Source organism: Eptatretus burgeri, chromosome 8 (genome assembly GCF_056783735.1).
Source record: "Eptatretus burgeri isolate ZD-2024b chromosome 8, Ebu_testis_v1, whole genome shotgun sequence".
In the NCBI taxonomy this organism is placed as follows: domain Eukaryota; kingdom Metazoa; phylum Chordata; class Myxini; order Myxiniformes; family Myxinidae; genus Eptatretus; species Eptatretus burgeri.
This window is the reverse complement of record NC_140968.1, coordinates 102,129,183-102,150,415: the sequence shown is the minus strand read 5'-3', so window position 1 is coordinate 102,150,415 and position 21,233 is coordinate 102,129,183. Positions and strand designations below refer to the sequence as shown.

The 21,233-nt window shown below is 44.3% G+C and overlaps 1 protein-coding gene across 2 annotated transcripts in view; it reads left to right on the top strand.

Moving 5' to 3' along the window:
- LOC147022441 (myosin-7-like) overlaps nucleotides 1-20,868 on the top strand; it is a 49,183-nt gene extending 28,315 nt beyond the window's left edge. Inside the window, exons 21-43 of one of the 2 annotated variants that reach the window (XM_085893328.1) lie at nucleotides 2,696-2,819; nucleotides 2,930-3,066; nucleotides 4,140-4,395; nucleotides 4,498-4,740; nucleotides 6,578-6,754; nucleotides 6,907-7,052; nucleotides 7,645-7,735; nucleotides 7,842-8,231; nucleotides 8,363-8,489; nucleotides 9,574-9,692; nucleotides 9,845-10,041; nucleotides 10,385-10,734; nucleotides 10,826-10,950; nucleotides 11,055-11,170; nucleotides 11,273-11,465; nucleotides 11,720-11,923; nucleotides 12,082-12,207; nucleotides 14,605-14,775; nucleotides 14,986-15,090; nucleotides 15,319-15,414; nucleotides 15,881-16,015; nucleotides 16,137-16,220; nucleotides 20,698-20,868. In XM_085893328.1, the coding sequence (XP_085749454.1) occupies nucleotides 2,696-2,819; nucleotides 2,930-3,066; nucleotides 4,140-4,395; nucleotides 4,498-4,740; nucleotides 6,578-6,754; nucleotides 6,907-7,052; nucleotides 7,645-7,735; nucleotides 7,842-8,231; nucleotides 8,363-8,489; nucleotides 9,574-9,692; nucleotides 9,845-10,041; nucleotides 10,385-10,734; nucleotides 10,826-10,950; nucleotides 11,055-11,170; nucleotides 11,273-11,465; nucleotides 11,720-11,923; nucleotides 12,082-12,207; nucleotides 14,605-14,775; nucleotides 14,986-15,090; nucleotides 15,319-15,414; nucleotides 15,881-16,015; nucleotides 16,137-16,220; nucleotides 20,698-20,712 (3,727 nt within the window). In that variant the 3' untranslated portion in view covers nucleotides 20,713-20,868. The remainder of the gene's footprint in view (nucleotides 1-2,695; nucleotides 2,820-2,929; nucleotides 3,067-4,139; nucleotides 4,396-4,497; nucleotides 4,741-6,577; nucleotides 6,755-6,906; nucleotides 7,053-7,644; nucleotides 7,736-7,841; nucleotides 8,232-8,362; nucleotides 8,490-9,573; nucleotides 9,693-9,844; nucleotides 10,042-10,384; nucleotides 10,735-10,825; nucleotides 10,951-11,054; nucleotides 11,171-11,272; nucleotides 11,466-11,719; nucleotides 11,924-12,081; nucleotides 12,208-14,604; nucleotides 14,776-14,985; nucleotides 15,091-15,318; nucleotides 15,415-15,880; nucleotides 16,016-16,136; nucleotides 16,221-20,697) is intronic. The other variant, XM_085893329.1, reaches the window with a different exon arrangement.
- Nucleotides 20,869-21,233: the final 365 nt, after the last annotated feature.

Sequence of the window (21,233 nt, the reverse complement as noted above, 5' to 3'; positions counted from 1 at the left end):
GGAAACTGGTGAAGCGGTTTAGAGAAACAGGCTGCGTGAAAGTTAAAAAGCACATGTACCAGTCAAGTGTTGTTACACCAGAGAAAGGGGATGAAGTGCGGGAAAGAATGGAAGCGAGTCCGAAGAAATCTCGGAGACGTTTCGCACAACAAACTCAATTGTGTGGATCACGTGGCTTTTCTTTCTATTACATGAGGCTACATTTACACAAATATAAGGTTCCTAACTGATATCGTTTTTAGCAGCATCTCGTGTAGCGAACGCTGCTCATAGAGAGCTCGGCGTTGTTGTTGTTGTTCTTCTTCTTCTTCTTCTTCTTCTTCTTCTTCTTCTTCTTCTTCTGAAGACAAAACCTTAACCTTGAGGACTCGGCTCTTGTATATACAAGATCCGGATCTCTTTAAATACTAGGCACATGTACACATCCTCGCATAGACGGTGCCTTTTGAGAGCGTCTATCATGAACTTTTAAATATATTCGGACATTTGCTTTAAAGTTTCGAAAAGTTCACGTTACTATTTAAAGATTATTCCATTGATCGTATTGTAATTTCGTAAATACACTATTTATTTCGTAAATACACTATATATCGTAAATACATTATGACGGGTCTCGCTATTGGATTAATCAAGGCACGTGACGAAATATCGGAAGTTGTTGTGTTGTTTTTTTTGTTGTTTTTAGTCAACAAAACCTTTAGGACGCTGCTCTTGGACACATTTGTCCTTGTTAGTGTATAGGAATGATCTAGGGTTCTCATATAAATGTAAAAAGTCACCCTGTATGTTGTGATGTATGAACTCTTTATAATGCACAATTATCCTTTTCTTCATGGTAAATGTAGACGATCTACCTGATTTGGCACACCATTGATCACTTTTGCTAATATCCTGAACCATTAAAGTTTGTACACATTATCTGAATCTAGGAATACAAAGAAAACTGATTATTTGAGTGAGTTGGTGATTTCTGGAAGCCAAATAAAACAACAATAATCGTACCGTACTGCAGTTATTACACAACACAAGAAGGAAAACAATGGAAACTTCAACAATGCTTTTGAAACTGCGAGAAAGTTTGTTTCTAATACGAGCATAAAGTACATCCGTCAATTTCAATGAACATGTCAGACTGAATCAATTAAATAATTACACAAATTCACCATCATTAAGTTAACCTTGCAGAAGTTATTCTGCAAATCAGGAACCGTAAACTCATAATATTACAAAACGAGAAGGGCACTCAGCGGAGCGCATAGCTCTGCCAGGCTGATGAGTTTACGTTTTGGATCACACTGATCGGCCGGATCTGGGATTCGGACCTGAACTAAAATTTAATCAACTTGTTCTCATCACCTAACTAACTCATCCATCAACTATCATCCGAATCCGTTCATAAACTTTTGAGATATCTTACTATTTATTGTTTTAGCTCAATCACTCAATGGTGAAGAATCACGTTTAAAAAAAATAAAATTCTTGGATCCAAATCCAGATCCTGATTCGGCCTTGTCACATACAGATCCTGATTCGGATCCAAATAATTTCGGCCTCGTCACATACCCAAGCTCTCAGCCCAATTTCGTCGGAATCCGCCCCCAAGTTTTTGCGATATCATGCTCACAAACAAACAAACAAACAAGCAGTCATAGACTGGTACTTACGAAATCGTCAACTTGACCTCTGACCTTGTCTTATAAAAGCTGTCTCTGGAGAAGGTAGCGACGCAAACCAGAAGTTTCTACGATGATTCTGTACCAAACCATCAAAAATCGAAACGTCGACCGAAGCAAAAATCACCATTTCTCCACGCAATTATTTTATCAGTCACAAAACCGTAATATTCGGCCATCCACCAACAATCTTTACATAATCCGACAGCTTAGCGAGTCAGGCATGCGACGATAACCTTTATTGGGATAACAAAATGACTTTTAAACACCATCTTTATCGAAAACACCGTCAGCGCACACACAAAACCTTTACGTGATCAACGACGCCTCTGCTCGAGCGCACTGCACCACGTGACGACCCGTGACACACGAGTGAAATATTTTTTATACAATCTTAAAACGTCTCCAAAACATCCGATTTTTACCAGAATTTCGACAACCGAGTTTTAAGCGTCCTAAGTGATCACAAAAACCGAAGACAAAATTAAAATCTAAGTTAAAACGAACTCGTAACGTCGAGCGAAGCAAAACTACTCCATTTCTCCACATTAATTTATGGAATTATGTTTGACCTCACTGTGACCTTGACCTTTGATCGATTTTGACCAAAATATAATCGGCACTAGCCATCGCCCTCCTGAATCACGTGGTGTAATTTGACATTGGTAGGTTCTTTCGTTGTCGAGTTATCTTGCCTACAAACAAACAAACAAACAAACACACAAACAAACAAACAGAAACGGAAGTCATCAATATACTTACGAAATCTTTAGATTTCATAAGTAACAAACAGACAAACTCAAATGTACTCAAAAAGCTTAGATTAGAGAACTTCTCTGAGAAGAACAACCCAATGTGCTGAAACAATGTGAGATGTACCCCCAAATAGCTCTGTGTAGGGCCGAAAGGACTAACTGCGTTTCATTGGTAGTTGTGCAACAATGTGCCGTCAATACATGTGTGGAAATCGCTCGTGGGTTTCCTGGTGTTTTAGGTCTTTTTCTGAATTGCATTTTGCACAGATATCGCATCTTGAACCCAGGCGCCATTCCCGAGGACAAGTTTGTGGACAGCAGGAAGTCCTCAGAGAAACTTCTAGCCTCCCTGGATATCGATCACACTCAATACAAGTTTGGACACACCAAGGTCTTTTTATTGTAGTTTTTGGAGGACAACATCTCCATGATAAAACCAATGATTGATGTTGTTTACCTGGAAATCTTAATGCCACCTTGGTTTTTTTTTATCACGTACAGGTGTTCTTCAAGGCTGGTTTGTTGGGGCAGCTGGAGGAGATGAGAGACATGCGCTTGGCAAAGATCCTTACCATGATTCAATCCCAGGCCCGGGGAAAGCTGATGAGGGTGGAATTTCAGAAGATCATCGAGAGGAGGTAATTAAAAAGAATAACACGGAAAAGCTGTTTAAATTTATCCCATCGATGATGTAGTAATTATTGTGATAGAAATTATATAAATGGCTACAAATGCCTCTGACAGCTACAAAGCCAATAGACTATTGGCCTGATGAAGCTTGCTGTGAAGCGGGTGAAACATAGTCTGAGACCGGGTCTGCTCTTGGTTTGTGCTCAAATCAGCGGAGTAAATATAGTTCACTTTTGATTAGAAGTGCCATCTTCTTTGAAAATATACAATCCGAACCCACCACAATCATATATATATATATATATATATATATATATATATATATATATATATATATATATATATATATATATATATATATATATATATATATATATATATATATATATATATATATGTAATGGTTGAGCGTCCGCTCTGAGTGTGGTCGGTGCAAACCCTGACCAAGTCATGCAAAAGGCTTAAACAAATGGTACGTACTGTCTCCATGCTTAATGCTCAGCATTTAGAAGAATAGAGCACAGGCAAGCAATGCTCGGAAGGCAATGGCAAACAACCCAGTATAACCCTTGCTAAGAAACTGCTTCGGCAGCAACAATGTTCTGGAAGGAGTACGGTACGTCAAAATACCACACACTCACACTCAATAAGAGAGCCACACCACCGAGGAAGTTAAACACGAGGGTGTGGCCATCTTATCTCCACCTCACTGATCAACTTCCTTTTGTCCAACGTGATTCTTTGATCATGAAGCATAATTCATCCTTGCTTGTACAGTATATTGTAATTGTAAAGGAATACTGTGATTGTTGGCTGAGGGTTTCCATTGTACATGAGGGGGTCTCATCCATTGTTCACATTTATAAGCCACATTTCCTCGAATTCACACAAACTCTTCCACGAACTGCAATTATGATCAACCTCAGATCCGATTTGAAGTTTCTCATTGAATTCCCACCACAATTATTGGTTATTAAGCTCTTGAATTGACCTTGTATGTACTTGTACAGCAACAGTGATCTATTTGACGCGTCGTGTGTACGCGTCACAATACAACACTTCGGTGATGCGCTTCTGGCAGGGATGCCTTGTTGGTGATTCAATGGAACATCAGAGCATTCATGGGTGTTAAAAACTGGTCGTGGATGAAGCTCTATTTCAAGATTAAACCCCTGCTAAAGAGTGCAGAGAGTGAGAAGGAGATGCAGAACATCAAAGAAGAGTTTGCAAAACTAAAAGTGCTGTATGCAAAGTCGGAAAAAACACGGAAGGACTTGGAAGAAAAGCAAGTGACATTAATTCAAGAAAAGAATGATCTGCAGTTGCAACTTCAGGCTGTAAGTTACTCAGACGTCTCAAGCATGTCCCATTTCGTCCACAACAAAACACTGAACTTTCCACTCATTCATTGTGTTTCTTCACCTTCTGTTTTCCTCCAGGAACAAGACACAATAGCTGATGCAGAAGAGAGATGTGACCTCCTGATTAAAGCCAAGCTGCATCTTGAAGCCAAAGTCAAGGAGCTCACGGAGCGCTTGGAGGATGAAGAGGAAATGAACTCCGATCTGATGACAAAGAAAAGGAAGCTTGAAGATGAATGCTCAGAGTTAAAGAAGGATATCGATGATCTGGAAATCACTTTGGCCAAAGTAGAGAAGGAAAAGCATGCCACGGAGAACAAGGTAAGATAATTGGTGGATATTCCTGGTACATCTCCAAAGGATGGTGAACAGGCTGCTGATGGCAGCATGATATTACTGTGTACGGTGCGGGAACGAGATGTTATATAGAAACAGAGTGAATCGAAAGGGAAAGGTAGTTCAGACATAGACCCCATATAATGGCCTCGACTCGCGGAAGAGCTAAAACATAAAACGTAGCAGATTTATAGACGAGTAATGAGTATGGGAGGGATGGACACACACAAGGAGCAAAGGAGGAATGACACAAAAACGAGTAGCAATGACCCAGAGAGCAGCAGGATGGGAAAGAACCGGTGTGTGGAGAAGAGATCGTGGATGTGCATGGACGAGCACATGAGGTAGTGATGGGACAACGGACACCGGGAGAAGACCCGGGGTGGCGTGAGGAGAGCAAAGGTAGAAGACGGCAGAAGGAGCAAGGCCAGATATAAGTTTGTGTAATATGGTAAGCCCAGCAACTTGCCTTCGGAAAGATACAACCGTTGGGAATTCACATCCTACCAAGGGATTCCAGCGACGCAGAAGGTCTTTCTTTCAACTACCTCAAGAACAGCAAGGCTTTTGAGATATCCAGAGAGATTTCCCCCAACCTCTTGTTCATAGTTTAGGGCATCCATCTATTTATGTGTCAGAAGGAGTAACACATCCAAGATGAAGTGGGCCAGGCCTGAAGCCATCCTGTTTTTCAGAGATCAGCTAATTCCTGAGGTCGGCTGATATGATAGACTCCATTACTTTGCTTATGATTTGGAGAGGTCTGGCAGGTCTGTAGTTCAGGGCAACAGTTTTGGAACCTTTCTTATGGATAGGAGTGATAGTTTGCAACTTTCCAAAATGGCGGAAGTGGCCCGTCCTTGAAGGACTAATGGATGGAATCAACATAACGTTGATTGAAGTAAGCTCACTAATGTGGAAGGCAAGGAGAGAAGGTGTTAATCCTTCGTCGAATCACTAATCCTCCTTCATCCTCTTTTGCTCCGACAAAATGTATGGAGTTGACGAGGACTATCTGCGAGTCAGGAGGGGGTAACGTGCCTTTACAATCGAGTCAAGTGAAAGGAAATGAGGACGCGGAAAAGGATTGTATGACAGAAAAAGGGCAGAGGTTTGAGAGGATGAGGATTGCAAAACACATGGGTAAAAAGTAAAAAGAAGAAGAAGAAGAAGAAGAGCACGAGCTCCCCATTCGTTAGACGCGTGGAGCATGGAGCCGTTGAGTGTTCGTAAGGCCTTCAGAAGAGAAATCGAAGAACAGAATAAAGTAGGGTGTCAGAAACAAGGATCAACTGGATACGTAGGGGTTTAGAGCAGGAGTTTGATGCAACAAGCAAGGGAAAGAGGAGAGAAGAGGGGAGGAAACCTGCAAGTTTGAGGGTAGTGTTTGGTTGGGTCAATGGGGGTAGAAAACATCATAAGCAGGGACGAGGGATAACGCAAGATGGTGGTGCACTGCCGACTTGAAGCTTTGGAGGTTAGAGTAGGATTGAAGAGCCTCGGGAAGGAGGTTCCAGAAATGATTTAAAAAAAAAAAAGAAGAGCAAAAGAGTGAAGAGCAGAAAGCATGGATTTCTGGGAGCCTAATAAAGAGGGGGCTACTGGCTTTATCCTTTTACACGTCTTGTGAACATGACCTGCCTCCTCATTTGTGATCGCTCATTCAAGAATGTGAACGCATGTACGAACGGCCTTTTCAAATTTTTCTAACTTCCTTTTCTGCACAGAGTATCAAGTCAGGAGATTGGAATTCCTTCGCGGTTCTCGCCACGCATCATGGGTTGCTGTATTTAATTTCAGTGTCACACTCCTCCAATCACAGGTGAAGAATCTGACCGAAGAGATGGCCACCATGGATGAGACCATTGCCAAGCTTCTCAAAGAGAAGAAAGCTTTGCAAGAGGCACATCAACAGACTCTGGATGACCTGCAGGCTGAGGAGGACAAAGTCAACTCGTTAACCAAAGCCAAAGCCAAGCTAGAGCAGCAAGTTGACGACGTAAGAAAAGCAATATTGTAAACGAGTTGATGATGCACAACCACGATGAGAACGGATGATGTTGTTTATCGGTGTGCTTGTGAAATCTTCCGTTTTGAGCTTGAAAAAAATATCACATTTCAAGCTGTAATGAAAGTTTTGGTGTCCTGCAGATTGAAGGCTCTTTGGAGCAAGAGAAGAAAATTCGAATGGACTTGGAACGGGCCAAGCGTAAATTAGAAGCCGATGTCAAGCTTGCACAAGAATCGATCATGGATTTGGAAAACGACAAACAGCAAATAGAAGAAAAACTGAAAAAGTAAAGTATATAAACACGGGTAACATGAGCCTGGTGTGGCTCAGTGGTTAAGTCGGTGGCTTGGGATCCTTGGGGTCCTGAGTTCGAGCCCCGCTGGTCGCTGAGTTAGCATCAGGGGGGTTGACTCAGCGTGTCATCCTTCCGATGGTCAGCGGAATGAGCACCGGTTTACTGGTAATTATCCCTGGAGGGTCGAAGGCGACTAAAGGGTTGGTGTCAGGAAGGGGATCCGGCCGTAAAAAACATTGCCACAAGAAAGGGTACCATGGTTGGAGCCCGCAAAAAGGTGACCCCTGCTCAGGGATAAAGGCTTTCAAATGGTTTGATGATGATAAACACGGATAACGATCAAACGTGCTGCAATCTGGGTGCATTCCAATGCTGTGTATTCGTTTGTCTCAATGAGATGTCCACAGGCTAGAATCGGTTCCAACCGACGCAACGGTCGTCCTAGTCCTAGTGCATGAAAACAGGAATTCATTGCCAGACACTGTGTATGGGACAGCGTCCCAAGCCAAGCATATATGTCCATGGGATAATGTCATGATCTCATTAAGTGTTCAGGCTATACGTTTCTTCTACCTCATCACAGGAAAGAGTTTGATACATCGCAGCTGAATTCGAAATTAGAAGACGAGCAGGTCCTGGTGGTACAACTGCATAAGAAGATTAAAGAATTGCAGGTAAAACTAAAAATGAAAAATAAATCCCCCTTTGTCTTTTAGAGTTGAGGAATTGTTGATCAGTGTGCAGCAAAAAAAAGGTCAGCATCAGGCTATCTCTCTCTAGGCTCGGATTGAAGAACTGGAGGAAGAGCTGGAGGCCGAACGAGCTGCCAGAGCTAAGGTCGAGAAGCAGCGAGGAGACGTGACGCGGGAGCTGGAAGAGTTGAGCGAGCGGCTCGAGGAGGCCGGTGGAGCGACCGCAGCACAGATTGAAGTGAACAAGAAACGTGAGGCCGAGTTCATAAAAATGCGAAGAGACCTCGAGGAGGCCACGCTGCAGCACGAGGCGACGACGGCGACACTGCGCAAGAAGCACGCAGATGCCGCGGCGGAGCTTGGAGAACAGCTGGACAACCTGCAGCGTGTCAAGCAGAAGCTTGAGAAGGAAAAAAGCGAGTACAAGATGGAACTCGACGATCTTTCATCAAACATCGAGCAGATCACAAGGTCCAAGGTAAATGTTGATTCTTGTGAAGAAGTCATTTCAATAAAGGAACGCAAGTCGCAACAATATTATCACCAAGAAGTTGCTTTTTTTTGTTTTTAGAAACTCGTTATTTCTAAACGTGACGTTTATTCACGCAGGCAGGCACAGAAAAGCTCTGCCGAGGGTTTGAAGACCAACTCAATGAAGCAAAGCTGAAAGTGGATGAAATGACTCGGCAGTTGACCGATTTAACAACTCAGAGATCCAAGCTGGCTGCAGAGAATGGTAAGGCCTTTCTTTTTCACCTTCACACTACGACATCATATGTACCCATTACCAACTGACTCAGATTATCACTTAGGTTAAGGTAAGGTTACATAAGCAGGGTAGGTAATATTGGACTAAACTACTACCATCCCTTTAATGGCCTTGAATAATCTTACCTTTGGAGTCTGCGAAGGGGGAAGTTTGCCAAAGTCTTTCGCGAACTGGCTCTCTCGGCCTGAGGTTCGACTGGAGCTGATTTTTGGCAGGAATTTGGAATGTGTTCAGGTTGCCGGCAATAACTCTCCTCATTCTCACAAAGACACCGTGGGATCTCTACCGTCCACCAACTAATTCCAGACGACAGAACACACCGCTCAACATACACACTTTGTGACGCAGTGCCCTGCCTGTGGAGCACCAATCCAACAATTTATAGTCGGGTCGGGAATCGAACCCTGGCGAGACAGCGCAAAGGTAAGTGCACTGCTTCTGCCGGACAGCGTAGGTAATCTGAGTATGTTCAATATTTAATAAGAAACAAATTTTTTTTCAACTCTTAGGTCTGATATCCCATCTCGATAGAAGAGTGAGATCGACACCAGAGAGAGAGAGAGAGAGAGAGAGAGAGAGAGAGAGAGAGAGAGAGAGAGAGAGAGAGAGAGAGAGAGAGAGAGAGAGAGGGGACGCGGAGTAAAACAGTAACAAACTCACAGTGGGGGCAGTGGAGCCAAATCTGAACTAGAGGAATGAATGAACGAGCAATAAATGGAAGAGAGGAGAGGAGAGGGAACACAGGAAACTACACTTGAGAGGGTCGAGTTACTGACAGTAGAAAAGAGTGAAGGTAGGGATAGGAGTTGACATGAGATGGAAGTGCACTCGAAGGGTGGAATACGTACAGCATGATTCATATGGTGAGAAATTACTATTATAGATTCTATGATGATCTCTCAGACTTCGGGTCCTATTTCAACTGGAATTTGCTTCCCATTACTGTTCATGTAATTATCATTGTGCACTAATTGATATTTCCTTCTTATACCCCCACCCCCCCCCCTTCCCCCTCCTCCCCAATCATTACCTTATTTCTTGCACTCTTGAGGCGAGTTTTCCAGAAAGCTTGAGGAAAGAGATTCCCTTATTACGCAGCTCAGTCGAGGGAAAACTTCCTTCACACAACAAGTGGAGGATCTCAAACGACAGCTTGAAGAAGAGGCGAAGGTACCACGGAGCATGCGCTTGTTCGGAAAGAGTTTTCAGGCTTTCGGTGCAGTCATTTAGAAACATGTAAAAAAGCAAAAAGCCTTCATCCTTCTCCCTCGCCCTTCATACCTTTCCTTTCCTTTCCCTGTAATTCCCACCACCACCTGCAGGCCAAGAATGCACTGGCTCATGCCCTCCAGGCAACTCGACATGACTGTGACCTGCTGCGAGAACAGTTTGAGGAGGAGCTCGAAGCGAAGTCTGAGTTACAAAGAACCTTGTCCAAAGCCAATGCAGAGGTGGCTCACTGGAGGAGCAAGTACGAGACGGATGCCATTCAGCGCACTGAAGAATTGGAAGAAGCCAAGTAAGTCAAACCTCCCTCCTCTGACCTCCATCCTGATTCCTTTCCTGGTGATGGCTTAGCGGATAGGGTGGCGGGCTTTGGATCCTCGGGTCCTGAGTTCAAATCCTGCTCAGCTGTTGAATTAGTACCAGGTGGGGTTAACTCAGCCTGTCATCCTTCTGAGGTGGGCAAAATGAGTGCCGGCGAAATATCCTGTGTCGGAGTGGCGACCCGTCCAGGATTGTGCCCAATAGCCAAGGAGACTGCTTTAGCAGCAGCAACGCTCTGCACAGAGTCTGGTCCCAATCTCCTCGTCCATAATCAAATAAACCCAAACTATACACAAACAAATACTTCTTTACAGGAAGAAGCTCACAGCTCATCTACAAGAGGCAGAGGAAGCAGTTGAAGCCGCAAACGCCAAGTGCTCATCCCTCGAGAAAACGAAGCACCGACTGCAGAGTGAGATGGAAGATCTCGCAATCGACTTGGAGCGATCCAATGCTGCTGCAGCTGCCCTTGATAAGAAGCAGAGAAACTTTGACAAAATCCTATCAGAATGGAGGCTCAAGTACGAGGAGACGCAGGTCGAGTTTGAAGCCTCGCAGAAAGAATCCCGAAACCTAAGCACCGAACTTTTCAAACTGAAGAACGCGTATGAAGAATCTCTGGACAACTTGGAAACCATGAAGCGAGAAAACAAAAATCTGCAAGGTTAGAATTCATCAGGCATTTACAAACTAGCGGCACACCGCATCATCAGGGGCGACGAACGCCAATCTGAGAACTTCCTTTATGTTTACAGATGAAATATCCGATCTTACGGAACAAATCGCCGAAATGGGAAAGAACATCCATGAAATCGAGAAGATGAAAAAGACTCTGGAGCACGAAAAGATGGAGATGCAAGCTTCGCTGGATGAGGCCGAGGTGCGTACGTATGGCATTCCGAAGTTTGATGAAACACTTTTAGGGGGGCCGTCGTAAAACTCATGGCAACCACTAAATTAATCGAAATACAAATTTCCTTGCAGGGGGCACTAGAACATGAAGAGAGCAAGACGCTTCGAGTTCAACTGGAGCTGACGCAGATAAAAGCCGACATCGACAGGAAGTTGACTGAAAAGGATGAAGAAATCGAAAACCTGAGGTTGGGTCACTAAAACTTAAGTTTTTTGGGGGTGGGGTTTGGTGATAAACAGGTGAGTGTTTAAGTCATGATAAACCGGGTGATTCTGTTTCACTCAAACAGGAGGAACCACCAGCGAGCAGTGGAATCGATGCAGGCGACGCTCGATGCCGAAGCCAGGAGTCGGAATGAAGCCGTCCGTTTGAAGAAAAAGATGGAAGGAGATCTGAATGAGATGGAGGTTCAACTGAGCCATGCAAATAGGCAAGCTGCGGAATCACAAAAGCTGGTTCGCACTTTGCAGACACAGATCAAGGTATGCTCATCACATAGTCTACTTCTAGTTGTTGTTATTGTCCTCGTCAAGGTCTTTTTCGAGATTATCTTTGATAGGATCCCTTACATCATCCCCATTCGTTATCCGATACGTCACAGTGACATTTTTCCTTCTCTTATGTTTGAATGGATTCCAAACAAACAAACAAACGAACAAAACGACAACAACCTCGAGTTGCCAAGGACGGCCTTCAAAGTTCTTTCATTCCTCGTCTCCCATTTCATCTTCTACAGGACATGCAACTGCAGTTGGATGATGTGACGCATCAAAACAGCGACCTCAGGGAGCAAGCGGCTGTGGTGGAGCGTCGAAACAACCTCTTGTTGTCCGAGCTGGACGAGCTTCGTGTAGGCCTCGAGCAGTCGGAGAAAAGCCGCAAACTCGCCGAGCAGGAACTCATCGAGGCGACCGAAAGGGTTAGCCTCTTGCACTCGCAGGTACCGTCCGCACCCCAGCAGCACCTTTTGCTTTTCTATCATTTTTTTTTTTTTACTATTTTCCATGTCAATCGATACATATACTGGGATGTCAACAATCGCACAATGTCTGTTAAGTTCACCACCATCCCATAAATCCCTGTTGACCTTCTTCCCAGAATACCAGCCTCATCAATCAGAAGAAAAAACTGGAGGCAGACATCTCCCACATTCAGAGCGAGATGGAAGAATCCATCGAGGAATGCAGGAACGCTGAGGAGAAAGCACACAAAGCCATAACGGATGTGAGTACATCACACCGCAAGCACTATGAATAAATAAATAAATAAACAAACAAACAAACAAAAACAGGCAAATAAATAAATAATCATTACCTTCCTTACAAGGAACTTCAATGCAGGAGGCCATTAGGCCCATCAAGCCTGTGCAGTGGTTAGCCGTGGTTCGAACCACCGATCTCCCAGACTCGGAGCGGAGTGCAATATGGTATTCTTCCTCAGCATCTCAAGGAGATGGGGATGTGCCAGAAATCTGCCTGGGGGGGGCAGGAATCTTCCTGGGGGATGGCCAGACAGAGGCCCCTGGAGTACCGGCAGAAAGTGGACGCAGCGACGCGCTGCTCCGGCGCATGCTCCCATACCTGACCTGACCTGACCTAAGGACGTTGTGAAGAAACGACAACTCATTAGGTAGCATGCTCGTGAGCTATGTAGGGCCTGGGGTCAATGCGAAACGAGGCGAGTTCAATTAAGACTGCCCCTTCTCGTACAGTGTGAGCTGAAGGTGTTGCATCATGGAGCAGGTGTTTAATCCAGCTATCCCATTGGCCATTTGTAATCACATGGACGAAAAACGCCCCCGTGATGTCTCTTTCATAAGATAGTTATATTCGTTTGGGTAGTACATACCAACATACCGTATTAAACAGGATATGGATGTTAATGCAAGTGGAAAGTAAACTCATGAATGTATATGCTAAGTGAGTGGACTATGAATGCAACTTTGGTAAATGTAAGCAAGTTAAGGATTAGTAAGTTAATGGGAGACTTTAGGTTTTATAACTTTAAAAAAAACTATACCATTTCTTAAATGGCCTCAATTATCCGCACTTTCTTGTGAGGTCAGCTGGGGAGAGTTTTTGGCTCGAGACTTTCATCAACCGCCTGGGCCAGGACCAATCCGACGTTCAACTGAAGGGAATTTGGGCAGGAACTTGTAATTTGTTCAGGGTACCGGTGATAACTCGTTGACTTTTCGCAAAAGACACTGGGGGGGGGGGCTTTAAAATCCACCAATGACCAGCTAAATGTCCATCTGAGGGATGGCGCACACTGACATCTCGCCCTGCTTGTGAAACACCAGGGTGGAAATTTATAGCTGGGTTGAGAGTCGGACCAAGGCTGGACAGATCAGAGGTGCGTGTGCATACCCCCCCGGTTACCCTGCCAGTCATTTATAACTTCAGTAAATAGTTTTGCTATTTTACATGTCAACTGAAAAATATACTAGAATATTTAAACAACACAGGTACGAAGAGCCAAGTGGATTTGGAAGGTAAGGGTCTATAATCACACAATTGGCCTTCCCACAGCAAAGATAATACCTGGCACTTCACCTCGAGAAAACTGGAAACGGCGAGGCCATTGAAGGCTCCAATTGGGTGCGTGGTCGTACAACCCTGTATCAATCAGCTGGCGAAACCGATCAATCACCGCTATCTTCATTCCAGTTTTCCTTCTCATCTGGGGGTAGCCTTCATTATCGATATCAGGGCCCACCTCCCCCCAGAGCAGTCTGGTCGTGAGGTGCCAGAAACTCACCTTTCACCATTTGTTGAAACGGGCTCGGCATGAGTGGCCAGACGAGAGAAGCTCAGCTGTAAGAGAATATTTGAGATGGTGACCATAAGAGTTCCTTCGTGTGGTTGAGGAGCTCATCCCTTAACAATGCCATGCTCGTACCTAGCCATACGGGGCCTTGAATTAGGCAAGTCCGATGACAGTGTGGTATCATAAAGTAAGGCTTCGTAATGTCGGACCTCAGGGAACTTCACATCCAGCGAAATCGAGATCATCCCTGGAAGTCAGCATGTCTGCCTTACCCTCAGGGCACAATCCTCTGGTGATCGATCCCCAGACCAAAACCTGTGGGTCTCACTGATGTTGAGTACACCACCTCAAGTCCACATTTTGCATCTCAATTCATTGATGGGGGGGACGCTTTTGTGGGGGAAGTCAGAAAAAGCAGAATTAATGGGACTTACAAGGTACAGTCGCTGTGAATGGAAGAGGAAATGCATACGATGGTATCACGGACTCCCAATCAAATGGACTCGTGGATTTGCATTGGTTTTGGTCGATATACATGCAAATTTGCATTTGCATCAACCATTTGCATTGGTTCATGGACGTGTTTGACAGTTTCAGACATAATGTCGACCTTCGAAGCCAGGCAAGAAACTGGTAAAAAACAAAACAAAAAAAAAACAGAAAAAAAAACAGGCCACGTATACAAACCGAGCTAAGATGCTCAAAACCAACCACTCTGAGAGCAAGAGGATGTTCCACATGATGACGTTGGACAACTCGTCAAGTTCATAAGGACAATAGATCGGGTTGCCTCGCACACAATGGTTTTTAAATAAGTAACTTTTTTTAAAAAAAACTGATTGTTTTTTGTAGGCGGCGATGATGGCGGAGGAGCTGAAGAAGGAACAGGACACGAGTTCACACCTGGAGAGGATGAAAAAGAACATGGAGCAGACCCTGAAGGACCTGCAGATGCGCTTGGACGAGGCAGAGCAGATCGCTCTGAAAGGCGGAAAGAAACAAATTCAAAAACTTGAAGCCAAGGTGAGTGTTACGAAAGGTGTTTTCAATGATTGCTTTGTCTTTTGTTTCTGCTAATCCTTGCACAGTCTTTCTTTGTGGACATTCTTGGATGCAATCCTTGTCAGGTGTACTCTTTTATATAAAAACTACCACAATTTATTGGATTATCCTATCATATCGAACCATCCTTTCCAACACATTTTCCTGTAACACTCTGTCCAAACATCCAAGGTCCGTGAACTCGAATCCGAGCTGGAGGGTGAACAGAGGCGAAGTGCGGAATCCCAGAAAGGAGCTCGCAAGTGTGAACGCCACATCAAGGAGCTAACTTACCAGGTAAGGTATATAGCAACTATGATCAGAGACGATGAGCCTGACTAAGTAACCAACCACCGTGTCCGACTCCCGATGCAGGGACGCTCGAGAAGATCCCAGATTTTCTGACACCCAGAGAGATCAGAACGCTCGGCACCGCAGCCCGTTGGTTGTGTCGAATAGATACCGGCAATTCGAAAACAAAAATGCTCGAGTATTAACCTGTCGTTGGTTCTTCGTTTTTCACAGGCGGAGGAGGATCGCAAAAACCTCGCCCGCTTGCAGGAACTGATCGACAAGCTGCAGCTGAAAGTGAAGAGCTACAAGCGGCAAGCAGAGGAAGCTGTAAGTAGCACAAACAAAATTTAATTAAATAACACCGACTTCAATAAGAGGACTTCGGGTTGAAAATGCAGGACTTCCGAAGCCTGCAGCAGCCGCGTTACATCATTCGTAGATGTTATAAAACACGTTGCATAACAGGGTGGCGCAGAAGAAGTGCACTCGCTTCTCAGCTTCGTGAGTGCGACTCTTGATCCGACTATAAACTCGGACTGGTGTTTCATAGGGGCTGTTGCGCCATGTTTTTTTTTCAGAAGGGACGCATTTGCTAGCGGACATTAAAGATCCCTCAGTGCTTTCCCAAAAATTAGGTCATCGTGTGCTTATAATGTTGTGGACCGAATTCCAAAATCCTGCCGATGCCCTATGGGGGCACCTCATTGGCAGCACAAGGGCACCTCGGTTCATAATGAAATTCCGGTCAGCAGATAAGCGTTCACTAAATGAGTTCTGTCATACCGGCATGCAGGAGGAACAAGCCAACATGAACCTAACCAAGTACCGCAAGCTGCAGCATGAGCTGGATGACGCGAGCGAGAGGGCGGACATGGCTGAATCACAAGTCAACAAACTGCGCAGCAAGTCCAAAGAATTTGGAATGAAGGTGAGGGAGGTCTCAGCTTTGTCTCCTTTTGTTTGCATCTTGAAAGATGCATTTTGTGTTTGTGAAAATTTGTTAGGGGTGGGGGGGAAAACAAAGAAACGCCTTTTCCTATCAACCTTAGGCCTCTTCATACCAAATCACCCATTCGGCTCAAGAAAGTCACTATCAAGCCAAGTCGACAAGAAGCACAGAGCATTCCAGCTTTGTAAGTGGCCACCGCCGTGGCGTTGTTGAGGTCTGCCAGTACAACCACCGGCAATCCGGTAGTTTCGGTGTAAAAGAAATCTGGTTGAAGGGTGGAGGACATGAAAACATTTTTTACTTTCTCGTTTGAACGTTGCTCGTTCTGGTTTTCAAAATCCTTAACTAGAATATGAAATCTCATCATGCTTTCACTCAAATGGCTACAATTATCAACACATGTCTCGTTCTCTTTTGTCAAAATAATTGTGGGAAAGATTTGGTGGGGGGGGGGGATGAGGAACGGGGGAGTTGAGGTGGATGTGGAATGGCAAACAATTGAATGTATCGACAACTCGTTTGTTTAGGTGGTATGTTGCTATAGCAACCTTTATCAGGGGCTAACACACTGTGTCTTTCAACTATAACTGCACTCGGTAGAGCATGCTATGTATCATTTTAGCCTTATCACTCAATGGTGAAGAATCACTTTCAAAAATATTATTGTCCAGATCCGGTTCTTCAGCTAAACAGAATCATTTCGTCCTTGTCACACACACCCAACCTGTCCACGAAGTTTTGTCCGAATCCGTCCATACATTTTTGAGATAGCCTGCTCACAGCCAAACAGACAGACAGACAGACAAACAAACAAACAAGGGTGGAAGCACAGCCTGCGTCTACCTTCGGTGGTGGAAGTACTTAATCTCATCTCATAGCTTCTCATTTTCTTTTCATCAATGAAACGTGTCGGATGACTACCAAGTCGTGCGATTACGCCAATTTTGTTGGCAAAGGCAACACAGCTTTGTGAAGAAAACAGTTTCCTCATTAAGAGCACAAACACAGATTGGTGTTCAAGCGACCAAAAGGCCCATTTCAGACGAGTGGACATTTTCATGACGTAAAGAGCCGCAGTAGTTTGGTAGGACGTGCGGGTCATCTTGATCGGGTAGAATTAAAATGTTGACCTCTGTATCTGAATTATTGTGAACCAGCATATTTAACCACTTAAGACTGTATGTCATCAAAACACCAGCAAACGGCTTTAAATCTTTTGAAGATACACTGGTGTGATGGTTCAACCATGCAGCATAAGAGCACGGTTCGTCCTTCGACGATCAAACCCACAAGTTAACCGTCGAGCTCGTAGAAAGAAAGAAATGTCCGCGTTATGTGGTTGCGGTGTTAGGTCTTCTTCCTGAAGGCTTTCAGATTTGTGACAGGATATTGAAAGTTGCAGTACATGACATGGAAGGGAGAAGGGAATTCAAAAGAACGGATGAGGTGGGGAAATCAGAGAGAGAGAGATATAGATATAGATATAGATATAGATATCGGAGTGGAAAGTCAAAAAGATGAGAATTGGGGAAATGACAGATGAGGCACACCTTTAGGGGATGATGATGATGTGGGATTGAAAGTTCAAGAACTTGTCAGTGACGAGACCGTTATTCTGAGCAAAAGTGACGAGGTACGCAAATCATTTTAGGGCCTATTAAATCAAATGAGTGCGTTATTGAAATGCAAGTGAATGGAGCACCACTCCACAGAGGGGAAGTGTACTCTATTAAAGTCCATGGAAAAAAAAAAACACTGTTAGTGGTCGGGTGAGCATGATTGAAGAAGTGGAGAGACGGGTGAAGTACGACGTGCCGACGATATGTGTGCGACTTGCAAGCTCGTCGGTATCAAGGTACCATGGAAGTACCAGGTTGTTAATGAGACAGAATAGGAAGACACAAAGCCTCAGTCAGGAGTTAATCAACAAAATAAACGGGTGGGTTAGCAGAACGATCTCAACAAAAGAAAATGGCAAGGATAGACCACTTGGAAAGAGTAAAAGATAAACTCCAGGAAGCAGACCAAAGGACAATTTTGATGAAACCTGAAGTCATTGAAACAACGACTGCAGCCGCATGATCTTCTTTACCGGTATTAGTCCCTCAAAGTGTAGAATAATCATGAAGACGGTAGAGCGGATACAGAAATATAGTTAATGCAAATAGGGAGACCCAAACACTACCTTGAAGAACCCATGCAGGAATTAGGAAGATTGCCACGGACTACCATGGACCAACACCCCGAAAAAGGGTCAGTGTGCAATGGTCACGTGGGTTTTCACCAGTTAATATTAACAACAGTCCTGGACAACCATGTTTTCTGTGTTCATCGGCAGGACAAAATGTTTAACATGAACCTTGTGAAAAAAGACCCTGACTCGAAGACTAAGGACAGCGTGAATGTCAGGGTGATGAAAGTGTGACCATCAAGAAAGTGCGAGCCATCAACACCACTCGATGTCGATGGTCAGACAGAAAGACAACGTAGAGGCTCCTGAGCACCCACAGAGGAAAACTTGCCGAGAAGAGCTCTTTCCTCCAACCTGAGGTCGAGCGAATTGCTCCATTGTTGGTTCAGAAGTAGGTGCATCACTTTTTGGATTGGACAGCACCAAAAGAAAATGGATAAGTAGCGAGAAGGAATTTGGTGAAGAAGTGGTGTTTAAATTCTTTGGTAATTATTGATTCAATTCGTTCAGAGATTGTAGATCAAAGAGTCATCAGGAAATAGATTTCGGGATCAGACATGGATACTTTTGATGAATCGTATGATTATGTGACATCTTCTACATGGAGGGTAACTGAGCATCAGTAAGAATAAGAGAGGACGGAAGAGATAGGAGTGAAGCTCGGTTGATGAGCTCGGGACCATCTGCAGTCCAGGAATCGAGGTTGACAGTCAAACGAGATGAAGATCAAAGGATTGAGAAGTGTCAAGCATGATGTCTGTTAAAAGTGGGACTTGTTAGGAAGTTAACCGAGCAAAGAAAACACCCTGCTTTGTACCAATAGGACATGATGTCATCCCTTAATAAGGGGCAACCTGCTAACACTATTCACAGAGAGCTTTCAGACCTCACAGTTTAATTGACTTACTGACCCCGGAATGCATTTACCTAGCAGGGCTTACTATTCGCAAAATGGAATGTTTTACGAACATCAAATTACGCGCTCACCTCCTCCTCCAAGAAAGACCGTGTCAACCTTGCACGAAACCTTGTAGAGCCAGCAGGTGACCTTTTTGTGATTCAAGGCTCAAGGAGGCATGAGCATCATTAATACAAATAGGATGAGGATATCAGGAATTTCAACGATGAGTAGTAGACAAATTGGACAAATGTGCGATACGAGTCTGAAGTCAGAGTCATCGCAAGCTTTTGGCTCAAACGGGAACACCTAATGTGCCAACCCAAATTAACTCGAGACACCCAGCATGCTTACCGACACCGTGTCATCATGGGGTGCGCTTATGGCAACATGATGCGAGACAGAAGTCTACCCCTGACAATCGAGAAGGAAGTATGTCGGTACGCAACCCTATTTATGTATTGTGGCCAAAAAAAAAAGCTCCAGGATTAAAATGATAAAAAATTTTGCTTTTCTGAACAATTAGACACCTGTCCTGAAAATCAGCAGTTGGAGTTTATTTGAGGAAGCACCTAACTCAGTATTCCTGGAGTCACAGGAAGCAGTCCTGGCAGGCCACTTTTGCATCATTGGGAAATATCAGGGACAATGAGAACTGTGTCAATAAGCCTGGTGTTGGCTTAGTGGTTAGGGTGGTGGCTTGGGATCCCAGGGTCCTGAGTTCAAGCCCCGTTGGCTGCTGAATTAACACCAGGGGGTTGACTCAGCCTGTCATCCATCCGAGGTCGGCGAAGTGAGTACCAGTGTACTGGTCCCGGTGTATGCCCCGGTTAGAATAGGTATACCATATCCCTGTGTGTCGTAAGAGGCGACCAGGGTTGGCATCAGGAAGGGCATCCGGCCATAAAACATTGCCTCAAGAAAAAGCCTAACCCCTGCCGAGCAGGGAAAAATGGCTGTAAAAACGGTCATTTATATTATTATAATGAGAACTGTGTCACCTGAATACCGTATTTGCAAAAAAGTGGAAGCCAAATCCAGGTGTGAAGCAGCTTTTGTTGTGAAATAGAAACAAATTTCTCAATAATAACCAGTTCTGAGTGAGTGGAGCAAGCACCAGAACTAGCAAACGAGAGGGTTGGGTTAGGAAGTGTTAATGGGGTAATAAAGACCATGGGTCAGGATGGGGGATGACAGGAGGTAGCGGTGCCTCTGCCTGCTTGAAGCCTTAAAGGGAAGAGTGGGATAGAACGGCCTCTGGAAGATGATTCCACAGACAGGAGAAGCAAGGAATAAAAGAGTTGCAGGGTCCCGTGGCTTTATTGGGAAAAATTAAGCATTTGTTTAATGTAATGGAACGGCTCACGGCATGCTCGAGTTGGTGGACAACCTGAATCAAAGACTCAAACTCTTGGTGCGATTTTCAGGAGGAAAGATGTCCTGACTGTCTTGCCAATGGGAATAAAATACAGCACTGTACAACAATTATATATTTTCACTGAAACGATTGTACTTCCTTGTTCTTGTCCAATTGGTTCACAAAAATGTATTGAACATACTTCTTTGTTGCAGAAATTGGAGGAGTGAACACGCTGATAAGCCAAATCCTGAAGATGTCCGTACCATCGCATCCTGACGCGCCATTTTGGGAGAAGCATTTCAAGCAAGCCGGATAATTCGGTTGCAATGTAATTAGCAATTTTATGCATGTTTCGTCATAAAAATAAAACTGCAACAGGTGAATTATATGGCTTTACCGCAACTTCATAGGATCATACATGTAGAACATTGATGAAGTTTAAATGTAGGGACATCGAGACAGAGATGTCAACAAGTCACCTGAGCCAAGTCTCAAGTAAGTCTCAAGTCCATGAGGGCAAGTCTCAAGTCAAGTGTCACGTCAAGTGTCACGTCATAATGTCATTATCAGAGACCTTGATTAAGTGTAACTGCAGTGGCGTAGTAGTAAAAAAATTATGTAGGTAAATGAATACGAATGTCAGTTGAAGCTGCAAAGCAGCCAACCTTAAAGGCTAAGCCAGTGAGGTGTGTCTGCAGGCTGCAAGGCCCATGGGTGTGCAAAGTAAGGGGAGAGTGTGGGACAGGGT